The 18,220-nt window shown below is 34.3% G+C and overlaps 1 protein-coding gene across 1 annotated transcript; it reads left to right on the forward strand.

The window, feature by feature from the left end:
* The first annotated feature begins 10,416 nt into the window (after window positions 1–10,416).
* LOC118348768 lies at window positions 10,417–15,358 on the forward strand. The gene is made up of 4 exons (XM_035691208.1): window positions 10,417–10,687; window positions 10,777–10,848; window positions 14,639–14,835; window positions 14,929–15,358. Exons 3-4 carry the CDS (start codon window positions 14,686–14,688, stop codon window positions 15,208–15,210), a joined length of 432 nt encoding a protein of 143 aa, XP_035547101.1. The 5' UTR covers window positions 10,417–10,687; window positions 10,777–10,848; window positions 14,639–14,685; the 3' UTR covers window positions 15,211–15,358.
* Window positions 15,359–18,220: the final 2,862 nt, after the last annotated feature.

Here is an 18,220-nt window from a genome sequence, read left to right on the forward strand (position 1 = left end):
TATTTCTTGCACTGAAATGTTTTCGAAAAAAACACAATTAATAAATGAATCTCCTTTTTTTTTTTTTTTATTGGGTCGAAGGAGAAATGATTTTCTTTTTAAATGCTATTAAAGATTTATTCTGGGAATTAATTTTTAGATTCTTATTTTTTTACAAAAAAAAAAAATCTTGAATATTCATAATTTGTACATTTCATCCCATATTTCTAAAAATTTCTTATTTATTCCTTATGCCCGGTTCATCGATAAAAATTTAAAATCTCATTCAGTAGTTCATTTTTCATTTTTCAATTATTATTTATATTTAAAATTTTAAAAACGATTGTTTTTTAGAGAGTTATGGGCCAAAAATGTTTTTCAACATTAAATGGGCCAACTTGGGCTTGCGAGTTATTCGAAACGCGGGCCTAACCGGGTTTAAAGCACTCTGCGTTCCTTCGAGCAGGACATGGATCACTTTAGAATCTTAGATACCAACCGTGCATGTGTGTATATATATATATTAGTGGTCAAACCGGTTTGGCTCGATCTGATTTTAGATATATTTTAAAATTAAATTAATTTATTTTGATTTTAAGATTTAAAAAATCAATGTCGCATTGATTATATCTCTAAATTGATATTTTTAATTTTTTCGATTTCGGTTCGGTTCGATCCCTTTTTCCAGTTTTCTTAGTATATTATATATATATATATATATTATAGTATTATAATATATATTGATATAATATTAGTATAACTCTTAATACAATAGGCTATACTGATAATATATAGCTATTTATATAGGATTTTAAAATTTAATAGTATATTAATTAGTAATTTATCATATAATACAAAATTATTTTATATATAATTATATATAAAAAAATATATATAATATAAAAAATATTTTATACAATATAAAAAATTAAAATATATATATGAACTGGTCCGGTCCTGTTCGATCAAATGTTAAAAAAAGAAAAATCGAAACCGGATCGATTTTGATCGTTTTGTGAAAAATGAAACGGGTACCAAACCGAACCGGACCATACCCACAATATCGGATCGGTCCAGTCTGGTTTACTAGCTCACCAATTTTTTTTTCACTCCTAATATATATATAATAAATGATATTATATTATATTATATATATTAAATTATATTTATAATTTTAGGATGTCTAAACTTGGTACATTTCTTTTGAAAAAAGTGGAGTGGATAGGGGTATAAAAAAAATAAAAAAACTAATTGAACCAGACTGGATAGGACCGAACCGGTAGATTTGGTCCGGTTTGTAAGTGGTCTAGTGCGGTACCAAGTTTTAAGAATCGAAACCGATCTTAAACCGGTGGGTACCCGTTTTCATATTTTAAAAATCAGTTTAAATCGAACCAAATCAGTATATATATTTATAATTTTTGATATTATATATCATTTTTTATATTATATTATATATATTATATGTTAAATTGATAATTAATATAACATGAAATTATAATCTTATTATTCAAGTCTATTAATCTTATAACATAAAATTAATCTTATAATTTTTAATATAACATATAAATTTTAGTTTTAAACATAAACATTAATATTAAGTTATTAATGTAAACATACTTTTGATATATATATATACATACACATATCAAGGATAAACACATTTTGGAATAATAAATTATTTTCTTTTTATAAATACACTTTTACACATTTGATCATATATACTCATATAAAAAATCTAGAACTTATATAAACTATAGTTAAATATTTCAATACTATACTAGTATGTGTTAATTATTATAAAATAATATACTTATACTATAATATAAATATTCTAATAGTTTAGTATATGTAAACATCATATTATTACGAATATAGATAATATGTAAAAATGAAAAAATCGAACCAAATTGGACCGAAACTTGAAAAACTGGAAGTTCTAGTTTCGGTAGTAAATTAATTGGTCTAGTGTGATTACACCCCTAGGAGTGAATAAATTTAGAGCCTACATAAAAAAATAATTTTTTAATTATAGACTCTATTTTTTTTTCAATACGCGAGAATTGCACACTCCAAGACTGTATATAACATTATCCTATCATGTATATATATATATTGAAAAAACATTTATAACTATTTTCTTTTACGTATAACTTAACACGTTATTGAATTGAATCTCATAATAATAAAAAATCTTAATGGTTTAATTTTTATAACTATAATATTTATCTCATAAGTTAATGATACGTTGACACACAATAGACTTACAAGTGAGAAACTAATTCGTATATACCCTTATGACCATGAAAAATGCTCAATACAGTCGTCCAACGTAACTACTGGGGAGTCAGTTGCCAACGTGAAAAAATAAAAACGGTGCGTTTCATAATGCATGAATCGTTCCACAACGATGACCTCCCTCTTCATCTTCCCATAGATGAACACAAAATCCTTTGAAGCCTCCCTCCCACAAGGCCACAACCAATCCCTCGACCTTGAACACATAGCAAATAAGATTTTTGATTTCTTTTCAAAATGAAATTGTTTGCCGCAGAAGTTCAGTCTCAGTCGCATACATTTCAAACTTTAGGTCTATTGCTGAGGTGCCTTTACTTTATCACCTTTCATACATTCAAAGCAAAAAATAAATAAATAAAAAATAAATAAAAATCAATGAACATTCCTTTAAGACCCAGAACTTTAGTGAGAGATCGACGACGCTTGGTCTTAAAGAAGAGGAAAAAAAAAGTGTCGTATTATTGGAAGCAGTCCTTTAATGGCGATTAGAGAAATTCTAGCTTTAGCATCCTTCATGGACAGGATCCCTCAATTCAAATTCAACACCAACATTATGGGATATCCATTAAAATAAACAAACAAAATATCCTCCACCACAGTCAATGAGCCCAGAATCCAAATTCTATAATAAAAATATTGGATTTTTATGAGGGAAATATCTCACAGACTCCCAAAATACATTTCCATTAGATTCTTTGGACAGAACCCAGGAAAACAAAATGGAAATAAGAAATTCTAAGACCCTGGAACACCCAGTCTTGAGCCCAAAGACAAAAAAAAAAAAACAAATCAACAAAGTAAACACCCCTGGAGTTGTTAAGTGTCTAGGGTTTTTACCTTTAAAATACGATTGATGTCTGAAGTGGGTAATATGTTGTCTGCCCAGACAAGATAATCAAAGAGAACTATATCCCGGTTCGGTTGCCTCTTCAATTTTCTCAAGAAAAAAGAAAAGAAAAGAAAGAGATGAGGCAAAAAAAAAAAAAAACCCAGAAGGTAGAATTGGAAGAAAAAAGAGATAAAGAAAGTGAGAGATCTTAAAGACAAATGAAATATTCGAAATGTGGTCTTCTTGCCAAAGAAGACTCACTCACTCACTAAAGAAGTTTTACTTATTTTTCTTTCTTTCCTTTTTTTTTTTTTACTTTTTTTTTTAAATTTTTTTATTCCACGTGAGCAATCGGTTACCCCTCGCTTGAACACCCCACTTGTACCCAGCATAACTATATAACCATAAACCAAATTTCACCTATCATATTGTATATTCATGAGCTTTTAATTTAGTACAAGAGATTGACCGTTTTCAATAGCCGATACCTGCTGTCAACATGGTTGTCTGAAATTTCGATCGACGAAAAGGCCGGCCGGTGAGTTTTGAGGTGGTTGAGGATGGCATTAAAACTTAATAAAACTAATGAAATTGTATGAGAAGTAACAATATTCAGGATGCTTCAAAAACTGTAGCTTCTTCAGGCAAATATACACTTTTTTCTCATGATCACAAGCAACAATATTTGAAGACCCTAATGGATAACGTGTAAACGTGACTTTTACTTCTTCTTGAGGGAAAACAATACATACATGCAGTATCCATATATATGTGTTTTGCTATGCATTAGAGCACTAGCTTTTGCTTCAAAAGCCAATGCATCTTTAAAATCTGAAGAAATGTAGATAAAATAATCTATATTGGCTTCTTCAAAAAGTAAAAGCTTGAACTATGAGTTACAGTAATTTTAAGTATATTTTCAAATTTGAAGATGTACTGTTCATCTTCAAAAATAATATTTTATTGTAAAAATTACCTCAACAGCTTTGCTTTTTAGTTTTCATTTTCCATGGTTTTCACTTCCCCTGAACTCCCTTTCATTTTTATTTTTGTGTTAAATTTTGAAATATGTGAATGAAGAAATATTCTTATTAATTAACATATAGTTAGTGTAATTGTAAAATATGAAGAAAAAAAATTAAAAATACTATTATTAAAAAAATAATATTATATTATTATTTTGACATATCCAATGTGGAGTTATGGCTAGAGAGGTATTGTATTTATGAGAAATATGTGTTTTTCATTAAATTTTGAAGATGACTTTGATAAAGCCAATGTTAATTCTCTCAACTACTATTCACCTCCACATCCCACACCTGACAATTTTTTCATAGGGTGTGGGGTGTATGCAGTGAATAGTAGCTGATGAGAATTATTATTATTATATATATATATGAGGAATGCTACTCATCATCCCACACCACACACTTTATATATTTTAAAATTATTTTTTATTTTATTTTATTTTTGTTAAACTAATTTAGTTGTTCTACTTATCATTCATACACCACATACTTGTTATAAGAAAAATGAAAATAAAATAAAATAGGTAAGGTGTATGGTGATGATAAGTAGAATATTTCTATCTATCTATATATATAGAAAAGCCACAAAAGAAAAGAATCTTTCGTACCCAACTTGTTGGCCTTTTCATTTGAAAAATGATAAACACACAATACTTTTCACAACATATTTTACAATCATATTTTAAAATGAGGGGCATTATTATAAAATATCATATAAAAGTAACATCACTTCACAAAAATATCCTCATTTTACATTATATATTGTGAAAATATTGTGAAAAGTGTTGTGTGTATCATTTTTTTTTTTATATTTTTATAACCTTATCCAAAGTCAATTCTAAAAAACTCAATAAAGAGATCACTTTTTAGGATGTCAAAAGTCAACTCTCAATATCTCAACGTACATGTGAGTGAATGGCAAGATCGATCGGTACGTGTGGAAGGTAAATTTCATAGTCATGAGGGTGATGATCGAGACTTTCCAGCTAACATGCAATTAATATGCATGCATGCATGGTAGCAATTAAGTTGGACATCCATCCATGTTGACCTCATATCGAGGATCAGTCATAACTCATAAGATCGCTAGGGGTGGGCTCTGAATCTGATGGAGTCGAAGTGTCCACCTCCGACCTCTAACTCGGACTGGGGTCGGAGGTCAAAACACCATCCGACTCTGACTCTAACTTCGACTTCGACTCCGATCGGAGTTTGGAGCTCAGAGTCAGAGCTTAGAGCTTCGATCGGAGTAGAACTGGGCTTTTCCAGGCCCAATTGCCCTACTGAAAAAATGGGCTACAAATCGCAAATCATAAATTTAAATTTAAAACTACAAATCGCAATAAATTTAAATTTATAGCACCAAAATATTGAATAATGTTATAGATTTCATTCAAATGTGAAATAGCCACAATGGCCAATGTCCTGCATCAGTCTTGGACAGTCCATGCATTTGAGTCGATGACTCGATAGTGATTTCTAATTTTCCTGCATGAAGTTTTAACTTTTATTGATCAGATGCACTATCTTTTTTTTAATTATTTAACTATAGACTTCTAAACCATCAATCAAGACTCAAAGTGATATTATGAACTCACCTCCACCTCAAACTCTGACGAGTTTTGGATGATGATAATCATCCATAATGCGTCAGTCTCAGACTCTCAGTCATCCACAATTAGCCTATCACAACTTAGTCTACAAAATCATATAAATTATAAATTAAATAATGAAAACATCAAAATTATGTAAATAATCATTTAAAATCATAAAGTTACCTGATTCAAGCCTATAGCTCTCGGCATCAATGGTATTTACGGGCGTTGAACTTAACCAGTTTTGTGTGCAAACAAGGGCCTCGATGGTGGTCGGAGACAATGAACTCCGATAAGCATGCAAGACACAACATCCGGTGCTAAACGCCGACTCAGATGCAACCGCAACTGTAGTGATAGGAATGACTAGTACATCCTTGGCTATTGGGGAAATGATTGGAAATTTGTCAGAATTCACCTTCCACCAAGTTAATATCTGGAATGTATCACTAGGTGTCTTGACATTTTCTAGAGAGTCATGCTCAACCTCAGACTTACACTGCATAATATTTATTCGATGCACGGTTTTGATGATACCGTCGTAGACGCAATAAATTTGAACTTTGTGCATGCATGTCATCTCAGGAAGATGTCGGGCAAGAGGAACTACCACCTTCGGTTGAAAATTGACCATTGCTGCTGTAATGGCTATATAAATCATCAATATCATATTTAAACGATCTAATAAACTTTTCAACCTCCTCATCACCGAGGACGTCCCTAATCCAGTCTTCTACAATCCCCAACTTATATCGGAGGTCAAGGATCGCAGCCACAAATAATAATCTATTTATCTTATCCACATCCCCTCAATATTTATTATATTTGATTTTCATCATCATAGTCATTACATGCAACAAGCCCACACTGTTAGCACAACTCTTTTACAAGTAGTCATAAAGTCTCGAGAGCTCATCGAAGTACATGTTCATAGTAGGATATTTTATCCTAGATATCCGCATAGTTATGTTATAAAATAAGTTAAAAAATTAAACAAAATACCTGGCATTGGCCCAATCAATTGTGTTCGGCGCACCGAGCACCCTTCTCCCCTAACTAACTCTAGTAAATCATATCTCATGCTCCTATTCTCGACCTCCATCCACTCGAACGTTTTTTGGTACTTCTGCGCTACATCCAACATCATGTATATAGAATTTCATCGAGTTGGAACATCCAGTTGCAACATACTAGAAGATGGGATCTCAAGATATTCAGCTATTGCCTTAAACTGGGGGAGCCGTTGGGGGGAAGTCCTCACATATCTCATTAGGTTCCGGACTTTAATAATGGATTCATCAACCTCCTTGAACCGAAGCTATGATGTTGATGATATGTGCACAATATTGAACATGAATAAATTGGTTCTCACAAATGATATCCTAATTTACCGTCGTATTCCACTTAAACCAATCAATGACAGTGTCATTCGCACTAGCATTGTCAACCGTGATACAAAGTACTTTTCTGATCCCTCAATCTTTAATATAGTCATCCATCTCCTTGCCAATAGATGAACCATTATTATCAACAATTTCTTTAAACCTAATAATCCACTTTTACAGTGTCCACTCACTATCAATAAAGTGGGTTGTGATACACATGTAGTCCACATTCAGTATAGAGGTCAATGTATCAGTGGTAAATGGCACTCTTTACCCAGTGGCGACAAATATTTCTTTCATCGCTACTTCTCCTTGGCATGTCTCTTCAAATAGTCGCGCATCATAGTAAACCATGAAGGCATAGTAAATCGTGGCTCTAAAGTGTGCACAAATTTGCGGAAGCCTACCTTGTCAATCGTGATAAAAGGCATCTTATCAATGATGATCATCTCCGTAAGAACATCCCTCAACATCTTCTCACTGTATTGAGGAATTGATAGCTTCTTAATTTGTGTGATATCAGTGGTCATAGAAGTCTCGTAATTCAGCTTTGTCTGATCAGTTGCTACCAGCCTTTTGTGTATCTTATATCACTAACAACCCATAAGATGTGCTATTAATATTGATATGCCTTGCTTCTTCGAATGACAACAGCATAGTTGCCCACAATAGTGATATCGAGCCTGTGGGTTCTCACGATCACCGGAAACTTTGGTGAAATATTCTCATGTTCGTGACTTGTTTTTACTAGGTCGTGCTGGTGGATCGACATCAACATTCATCAATCATTCTCCTCATTAAGCATATTTATGTCTTCTAGATTTATTGGGACTAGACTATTTACACAAGAGGTATCTGCTCTAGATAAAGGTCTACAACCTGAAGTACCAGTTGGTTACGTCAACAGTTGTGCGTCATCCTCTTGTGGAAACTTGTGGTGAGAATGAGATGGTGTAGTATCCATAATTTGAGCAAATAATCTGAAATAATTAAGAAACAACCGTCATTTTAAATTTCATGATAATTATCTACAAATTTAAAACACATTGAAAAGAAAAAAAAAACATATGTGTAGTCGTGTTTGTAGTTTTAAAAATAAATAAAATACAAAAAAATGAACGTCCACTCGAGCCAAGGCTCAAGCGAATAATTTGTATGATATTCGCTTGAGCCAAACTCGAGTGAAGGCTCGAGCTCACATATCTATGTGATGTTCACTTGAACCACACTCGAGTGAAGGCTCGAGTGAACTTTCTGTGTGATGTTCGCTCGAGCCATACTTGAGCGAAGGCTTTATTGAACAATCTCTGTGATGTTTGCTCGAGCCAAACTCGAGCGCCACTCGAGCGAACCTCACCTAGAACAAAATATTCGATTTTTACAAAATCTAAATCCCTCAATTCTTAAATTTAACAACCTAAAAATCGAAATCATTGAAATAAAAACAACAAAAAAATTGAAAAGAACAACAAATCATACACATTTCACAAAGGGAGTTACAAATCACATTTTACAATTATACGGAAGAACACCAAATCTATTGGAGGAGAAAGTTAGAAATCATTCTTATAATTACTCTGAAGGCAAAGTCGCAGACGGTGGTTGAAGGTGATGGTAGACGGCGTTCGGAGGTAAACTTCCTCATGCGAAAGCTGAGGACTTGCTGTGTGTAGTGTGATAAAGCTGAAACTTGAAAGTGAGGGGGGAAGAAGGAGGTCCTACATTTTGGACCCCCTTCCTTCATAAAACGATGAAGTGGAACGACATCGTTTTGTTCATATTTTTTTTAAACAATTGGAGTTCGAAGATTAGAGCTCGCATAGGCTCCGACTTTGACTCCAACTCCGACTACTAGAGTTGGAGGGAACTTTGACTCCGACTCCAATTCTGAATTATGCAAATTCGACTCTGTCGGAGTCGGAGCCTTGTCAAAGCTCGGACAAAGGGCAAAATTTTTGCCCAGCCCTAAAGATCAGTACTTGGTGTTTGGTATAAATGATGTGCGCGTGTATATATATATATATATATATATATATATATATATATATATATAATTAGGTCTAAACTCCTAACCTTCATTTGAAGACTATTTGTAAATGTTTGTCTAATTAATTCCCAAGGGATCGTGCTTAAGTTGCATCATCAATTGAGGTGAAAGATTTATTAATAAAATTAGAGTAACTTGTTTTAGAAAAAAATAAAAAAAACAACTCTTTAGAAGTAGACCAGTTTGGTAACGAAGGCCGGAATCGGTTAAAAAGTTGTTTACTATTTGATAAATATGTACTTGAATAATTTTTAAAGCTACTTACGATGATATTTTAAAAAATGTAACCTTATTTGGAGGAACTTTTCAAATAAAAAAAAAAAACTTTAATTTAGTTGTTTTAAAAAGAATGGATTTCTAAAGTGTTTAAGTGCTTAAAGCCCTTCTAATAAATAAAAAATTCTATTATTAGGTCGATATGTGTTTACATAATATAATTTAATTTAAAAGATAAATTTTAAAAAAATTTGTAGGCCGTTAAAAACACTATTTAAACTTCTAAACTCAATCCCAAAGAGGCATTAAATCAAGATATACCATATTTATTAAGAATATAAAGACCATATAGGTGAGTGAACATGGGAAATTGATTCAAAAGAGTCTTCAAAATCATTTACACCTAGATTAGCAAACCCATCCGCAAGGCTGTTCCATTCTTGATAAGAATAAGTAAAGTCTCAAACGACATTGATTTAGCTAAGGATAATATATTTTCCAAAAGTACATTTATAGTAACTTTTTCGTAGGTTTTTTTTTTTTTTTTTTATGAGAAATGTTATAATCATGTACAAAGAGATCTTATAAAAGTAAATATACAAATTGACATAATTTCATATGACATATTAATTAGATCTGTTTTATAATAAAAATAATTTTTTAACTTAATGTAACATATTAAAATACGAAAACTCTATTCAACCCCCGGTTCTCTAACCGCACGGCACACTCCTGACGTGGCCGAACCCGGTTCTTGCCAATGTCACGGTTCTTTGCTATCCCGAGCTGCTTACTCTCCCTATTCTCCCTCAGAGTGACTCGCGCATCTCCCTCCCTCTCCGTCCCTCTTCTCCCTCAGAGTGACATTGACATTGGCACAACGATTTGAATCGTCTACGAGCCTCAGACCTCTCACCCTCGTTCTCCCTCAGACCCTTGTAACCTGATACTCTTCTCTCTCAGGCCTTCCTTCTCACCCCGACGCCCTAACCCCAAAATCTCCCGAACCCTATGAAATCCCCAAAATCCCGAACCCTAGAAAGAATGCATCGAGCCTCAGACCTCTCACCCTCGTTCTCCCTCAGACATCTCGAACCTCATACTCTTCTCTCTCACGCCTTCTTTCTCACCCCGACGCCCTAACCCCAAAATCCCGAACCCTAGAAAATTTCTACGAGCCTCAGACCTCTCACCCTCGTTCTCCCTCAGACATCTCGAACCTCATACCCTTTCTCTCTCCCCCCTTCAGCCCCAAGCAGCTGAAGACCCATCTCCCTCACCCCCTTCAGTAGAAGAAATCTTCGTCGAAGGTATTTTTTTTTACCCAATTCATTTTAAATGTCTACCTTTGTGTCAATGCTGCGTCTGTCTCTCTCAGAGTTTCTGCATTCTTTGTTAGGTACACGCGGACCGATTCAGCTGAAGACCCATCTCCCTCAGCCCCTTAAGTTTGAAGAAATCTCCGTGAAAGGTAATTTTTTTTTGCAATTCGTTTGAAATGTCTACCTTTGTTCGCTCAGAATTGCTGCATTTTTTTATGGAGACACACTTTAATGGGACTCTGAATTGTCGCACATGTTTACACATTAAATTCTGGATTTTTTTTATGCTCTGCGTCTGAATTAAAATGTTAATGGCCATGTATAATTTCTATGGTACAATGCACAAAAGCAAAAGCCGATGACTGAAAAATTTTTTGGACTCCAAATAAAAAACCCTTTAGAAATTAGGAAACATCCATTGTAAATTACATTTTGTTTTTGTAAAAGCTCTCTGTTATGAACTATGTTAAATGTTGAATGTAAAATAATATATAAGCATACAGTTAGCAACAATTTGCCAAAATAGTTTATGCCAGAGAAGCTAATGTGCTTGATAGTGGCTAACTTGGCATGTTAGATTTTAAAACAACATAAATCATGGCTGTCACAGAGAATTGATATTCTCCTTAGATGGAGCACTAATAATGACGTGCTCAGATTTTCGAAATGGTTCTTCTTTCTAAATTGGCATCTTAGACACTTCTTCACATTAAGTATAAGCTGTTTGGATTTATATGCCTTGTCAACATCTCTTCAACACATGCTTGTACAGGAGCAATGTTATAGTGCCCGTTTTGAAATATGTATAATTCCATATAGGTTTTTCTTTGTTCTTTTCATTCTTCTTGATGCATGAACAACATAGTAGATCAAGGGGAGTGTTAGAATACCCAATTTGTATGGGGGTGCTCTGCGTCTCAATTGTGTTAGCATTTGAAACTTCAAAGTAGATGAGGAACTTGAATATGTGAGCTAAAATAGATGTGAGTTGGTCATTGCTAGGATTTTTAAATTAGAAACTTTATTAGAATAAGAAATTGACTAACCTTCCCTTTTCTTTACCACAATAATTGAAGTGAAGAACTTGAACAACAATCCTAAGCCAGAAAGTGATCAATAAGTTACAAACTGGGGAGCTTGTGCTTTGCTTTGCTTTGTAGAATCTCGGTTGTAGGCTCTCATTCCGAATTGTTCATGCATAACAACTTGCTGTGAATTCCCAAGGGGTTTTTTTTTTTTTGTTTTTACAAAAGTTGGGTGCACATGGAAAGTGAAGTGAAGTGAAGTGAACAAATTGTCCATCACCACTTGGGACCACTCTCATTATCATTAACAATGCCATAAAACTTGCATATCATGAATAGCAGCAGCAAGATGTTCCATTATATGAAGTTCGGGCATCCGTTTCTTCAAAATGCTTTTTATCTTCAAATTTAGATAATTTTATAAATAACTGACATCGGCTTCTTCAAACCCATTTCATATTAAATTTGATCTACAGTAATTTTATCTTTCTTTTCAAAGATGAAAAGAACTGTTCCAAATCTAAATGAATTGTTTATTGTTTTCGGCTCCTCTCCCGCAATTTCTTTCTTTCTTCTTCTTCCCTCTTTGTCTCCCGCGCCTCTTCTTTCTTCTCTTCTTCCCTCTGTCTCTCACGTCTCTGCCTTCTTCTTCCCTCAGATCCTGAAATCGGCTGCTCTCCTCCGCTACGCAGTCCCAACTCCATCGTCAGATTGGCCAGAAGCTGCCCACTCCTCGGCGTCGAATCGTGCCTCTGGTTGTGGTAGGTACACCACCGCATATCCATATATTTCCTCATCAAACTTGTTCTGGGTATTTGTACACCGCATGAAAAGAACATTGTGTGTATTTGTTCTGGGTATTTTTTGCTTCAATGGTTTACACGCTTCTGCGTATTAGGTATTCGTTGCTTAGTCTCTTTGGTTTACACGGTTTAGATTGTGTGTTGATTTGAAATTAACTCAATTGAAATACATTGGTTCAATTGAGTTCGAGCTTGGTAAAATAAATAAATAAATGACTCAGATTCTAGCTCTTAAACAGTATAGTTGAGTCGAGTTCGAGCACCTATGCTTAAATTCCAACTTGTTTACAACTCGGTGCACCTGTTCCATGAGCTCATCCAACACAACAAACTCTAAGACATTCAAAGTCCATCCCAGTCAATCCAATATTATATTTCTACCATCCATCTACGTCCTGGGAAGGAATAACAGCTTTAAGATATTTAAAATAGTGTTTCAGTGGGCTGAGATGGGGCTGGCTATCATGCTTGTTACACTAGATAGTTTTCCTTTGATCTTTGTGTGCTTTGGAAAGCCTTTTCTCTGAGAATTGGAAGAAATAGCAAAGTTTTCTGGCTTCACTATTATAGAGCTGTTAAATTGCATTTGCATATGGAAGTCTATAAAGAAGTATCATATCTGATAAATACATCACAACCAGCCTTATAGGAACCATCACACACATTTGCTGCTATTAGAATGACAGTCTCTTGCAGATGGAATCGTAAACCCTCTTCTAGCATACTTTTAGCAGCAGCATTCTCCTTGGATGTTTTGGCTTCTGGTGCCTATGTTGATGATTTTACATAAGTTTGAATATAGGCTGATTTACCTTTGTTGATGGTTTGAATATACGTTCTGGTTGGAGAGGATGGTTTGAATATAGGCTTATTTGAATATAGGCTTATTTGAATATAGACTGGTTTGAATATAGGCTTATTTGAATATACGTTCTGGTTTGATATTGAGTACCTTAGCACAATCGAAACCATGACTGTCTCTTGTGTTTTCAATCTGTTTTGTGTTTTCAGTGATAGCATCCATGTCTGTTTTGTGTTTTCAGTGATCACAGTAATTATAAATATCAAATGAGTTCTGTTATCAAGAACAAAAATACAGTTCTGTTATGCACGTTATCTTTTGGAATTCCTTTACCTGTATCATCCACCTCAAATACAAAGTCCATAGTATTTGGATCATGTTGGGCTGTATCCACCACTTCAAAGTCATTATATGCTTGACTGCTCTTGTATAAAAAGCAAGGCAAGCAGTTCTGTTTAGAAGCATTGATTGAATTCTGCAAACCGGGTTTCCTAACCCAAGCTCGAATGGTTACATGCCCCTCAGAAGTAAATTTAACTGCATTGCTTAGTAAATTACACAGTATCTGAGTTGGTCTTTAGATGGTGAACTTTTTTCTGGAAAGGAAGGCATGGGGTGTGGAAACCATTTTGCTAATACCAGTTTAGAGTCTGGTATGGTCATGTTGATATATTGCGTGACAACAGAAATAAGTTGGTCTTCCATCAAACAGTTTAGAGTCTGAGTTGGTCTTGCGTGATGTGAGTATCACAAAACTGTTATGGTCATGTTGAAGCTTCCAGAGATGAAGCTGTTGGCTCCCAGGCGACTTTTGGAGACAAAAATACCAAAAAATTAAAATTTACTCTAACAACAGAAATAGAAGAAAAAAAGAATAAAAATTATAGGAGGTCTACTTCATTAAAGTGTAAAAAGGTCTACTTCGCATGGCTGGGGATACATTAACTAAAAAATGTTTAATGGCAAAGATCAGAAACTGCACTCATGACTCTCAATAACCTAAGAAATTCTAACTTTGAATACCTCTTCAATTTCTGGCTTTCTGTCTTTTTAATAAACAAGAGTCATGCATCTTGTTAGCTTTTAGATAGATTTATACTTGGTTGGTTAAAAAATCAATTAATGTCAAACAATAGATGCACAATAGATGCAGACAGAAACATAGAATCTTGTTAGCATATTAACATGCATCTTAACTGCTTTTAGATAGGATTATACTTGGTTTGAAAAAAATAATAATGTCCAACATTAGAAGCACCTAGATTTGTTGTTAGCATTCCCCTATAATGTCTGCACTTTGTTATCTCAGTGTTGCACTTAAAAGTAGTCATCTCTCTTTCATCACGTAGACCGACTATGGCATCGAGTCAAGCGTCATCATGTGTAGTTAATGATATTGAAATGGAATCACCGAGTTGTTGGTGTGGTTTGAAAGCGCCATTAAAGATCTCCCACACCCACAAAAATCCTGGAAGGAAATTTTATGCTTGTCCGACTTATGGAACGGTAAATAATTTGCCTCTTTTTTGTATTGCAGTTGAATGCATGTACCAAAATTCTCTCTTGTAATTAAATATGAAATTCTTGAATTATACACAGGGAGAAACAAGATGCCAATTCTTCATTTGGGCAGATATACTTCAATCAGTAATATCTGAGAAGTACCTGACAAGAGAGAATGAAATTCGGAAGAGGGAGGATGCTTTGTTGTTGCGTGAGTATGAAGCTCAAAAAAAAGAGGACAAACTATTAGAGAGAGAGAAAACGCTGCAGAAGCAAGATGACGACCTTCATAAAATGATAGTAGAGAATAGGGTTGTACGTATTTTGTTGTGTCTCTATTGGATTGTATCAGTTGTAATTGTTTTTGGTTGGTTCTGAATGTAGATGCCGAGTGGTTAGAAATGAAAAAAGACTGATGGAATCCTAACATGTATGATATATTATCTATGAATATAATTATGACAGCTTATATGTATATGAAGTTCACTTTGTTTTGCGTGTAGTTGGCATAGCCATTTTTTTCTTATGTAGTTGGTACAGAGCATAATTCTTTGTTCAACTGAAGCACATGAGTATTAAAGCTACGGTTGGCATAGAATCATGAGTATTTGCTGCGGGTAAGATGTATGGAAAACCGAAGCACATTACGCCTTTGCTGGTACCCACGAACCTGCCTTCAAGTTAAGGCATACGGTTTGGTGAATATAGGTCCAGACATACTTTCAAATCAGGCCAACACTAATAAGTTAATAATAAAGTAAACTTTGAGTGAATTGTAAAATAAAATCCACCCATTTCTTCTGCTTCCTTCTTTGGTTGCTAACGATACACCCACAAAAGGTAATGGTCTGGGACATCCTTGAAAGTGTAAACAAAGTGCTGTAAACAGCTATTCATCATCATCACGACCTGTCTTAAATGAAGCTTTTGGTGGATAAGCTTCAAACTATAGAGTTAATACATTAATACATTGACTTTTTTTTTTCTTCCTATAAAATGATTAACATCACGAAACTGGCTACCCGTAAATCATCTGAAGCTACGGCCAAACCACATCCTAAAGCCATGAAGGCAGATTCAACTAAAAACTCATCTCATCAGAAAGCTACGGCCAAACCACAAAGCCAGATTTTAGTAAAAGAATTTAGTGAAAAACATATAATAAAATATCTACATTAATCATACCAATCATGCTGTGTTTGGTAATGTTTAGGGAAAAACATTATATGCCACACACACAAACAGATGAGTTTATTCAAGTAAACATAAATGGCCCCAGATCCTAACACAAACATCAGCTATTATTCAATTAAACACAAACTATTGTAAAACTGGTTCCAGTTGCTTCAAAATATAAAAGCAACCATTAAAATGAAATAGTCAATGTACCATCACAACCCATGTCCATAGAGGTTCAAGCACTCAGGATTGACGCAAGAAAATTACTCAATATGTTTGTACAAGAGTTTGTTACAAAGAAGGCAAAACCAGCTCCAGACTCTACTCCATCAGTATAGTCTCATTTCATTGCCCGGGATCATGCATGTAATACTTCATTCAGCACTCTACCAAATAAACATCTCCATGGTTGTACAAGAGTTTGGGAGGAATTGCCCGGGATCATGAGACGAAGACTGTAATCCTCTTATACATTGAGTCTCCAAGCCCTGTTCATTATAATTTAATCAGTCCAAGTTGTGAATTATAATAGGCTGTATGACTAACATGATCCTTTTATATAGTGACATCCAAATGATTTATAAAAACACTTACCAACAGCAGATTTATCTTAGTAATAGAAATAAAAAGGCTATCTTTTTCAGCTAATTAACCGTTTCAATTTCCAATATTGCCTCCACTTAATTTGCAAGATGTCCCAGAGAATTTAAACTTCCAGAAGACAGACTTACATATACACAACCGTTTCAATTTCTCCATGCAGTATTACATCCAAAAATCCACAAACTTCAAGTTAATATCCAAAAAAACAATGAATAAAAGCACTTACCAGCGTGAGTATGAGCCCGGGCCAAAGCATGCTCCTTCGGTACAACCTTAGGAAGATCCATTTCTTTTATGCATATGAGCTACACACCTATAGAGCAATAACCATTGCCTCCCATTGAACAAGTGCTGGAAGGGAAGCATAAAGACCACTTCTACTTTTCTTTGAAATAAGCAATGAAGGTTCAGAAACTACAGACTTTGACCAAGCCCACATGCTCTTTCTCATTTTCCATATGTCTCATTTCAACTCCAGAAACAACTCCTGCATCTATTAGGATGCATTTCTCACCCAACTTTAGGATTTCAGAATGTCCTTCACATCTATGGCCCCAAACTATTGTAAAAATCATAACTTGAATAAAAAAAAGAGTGGCTGACTCATTAAAAAAAATGTCTTCGAAAACATCATGAGTGCATCCATACCTTCTCAGAATTTGCTAGGGCCTCGTATGCTTTGGTCTCACACTTCCAGTATACTCAAGCATGTAAGTCCAAATCTTCTGATGTGGCATCTGGACCACTTTAAACACTCCAGAAAAATTTTACTTCGCATATGAGACATCATTTACTTCTGATGTGGCATCTTGACCAAAATGAAAATAGTTAAAAAACTATCATTCAACAAGATACACAGCCTAAGTAACAAATAAAACATAAAAGCATTAAACGAAACAAGGTGGCATGGTTTAGGGAACTTACTTTTATCAGTCCTGAAACTTGAACTCCTTCCACGTCATAATGTGATAGAAACATAAGTGTTTCTCCTGAACTCTAGAAACATAGATTTGGGTGTCAGCAATATTGTATAAACTTTGAGAGCCTAACAAAAACAATATTGTGTCAGCAATGTTATTGTCTGAATTAGTTAAAACTCATACCAAATAATTTGCAACATGTCTCACACTTACCAACAGCAGAAAAAGCTAGTAACAAGTGTTGTAAACAGCTACCCTGCAATGTAGCTGGAAATAGTAAAATACAGAATCTCTTATGAACTGCCACCATATTCGCTTTCAAACAAAATGCCCAAAACTCTATCTTCCACCATACTTCCCAAAAGACCGAGATCTCCAAAATATATATACGCATTCAGCAGGCCAATGCTCATGGCAAAATCCATCCATAGCAAACTAGAGAACTCAGGATGCTTCCACCATATTCACTATCAGCCAAAATGCCCATATTTCCCAAAAGACTGAGATCTCCAAAACACATATACACAATTAGCAGGCCAATGCTAATCAAAAAAAGAGGACAGTATGTACGCTATGTTCCATGGGGCAAGCTTGGCGTAGCCTGAAAAATATTAAAAATATCAAAATATTTTCTCAGAATTTGCTTAAAAACAGAAAAATATATATGCCAAGAGGTAGGAATAACC

The sequence above is a fragment of the Juglans regia genome, chromosome 6 (assembly GCF_001411555.2).
Source record: "Juglans regia cultivar Chandler chromosome 6, Walnut 2.0, whole genome shotgun sequence".
Lineage (NCBI taxonomy): Eukaryota > Viridiplantae > Streptophyta > Magnoliopsida > Fagales > Juglandaceae > Juglans > Juglans regia.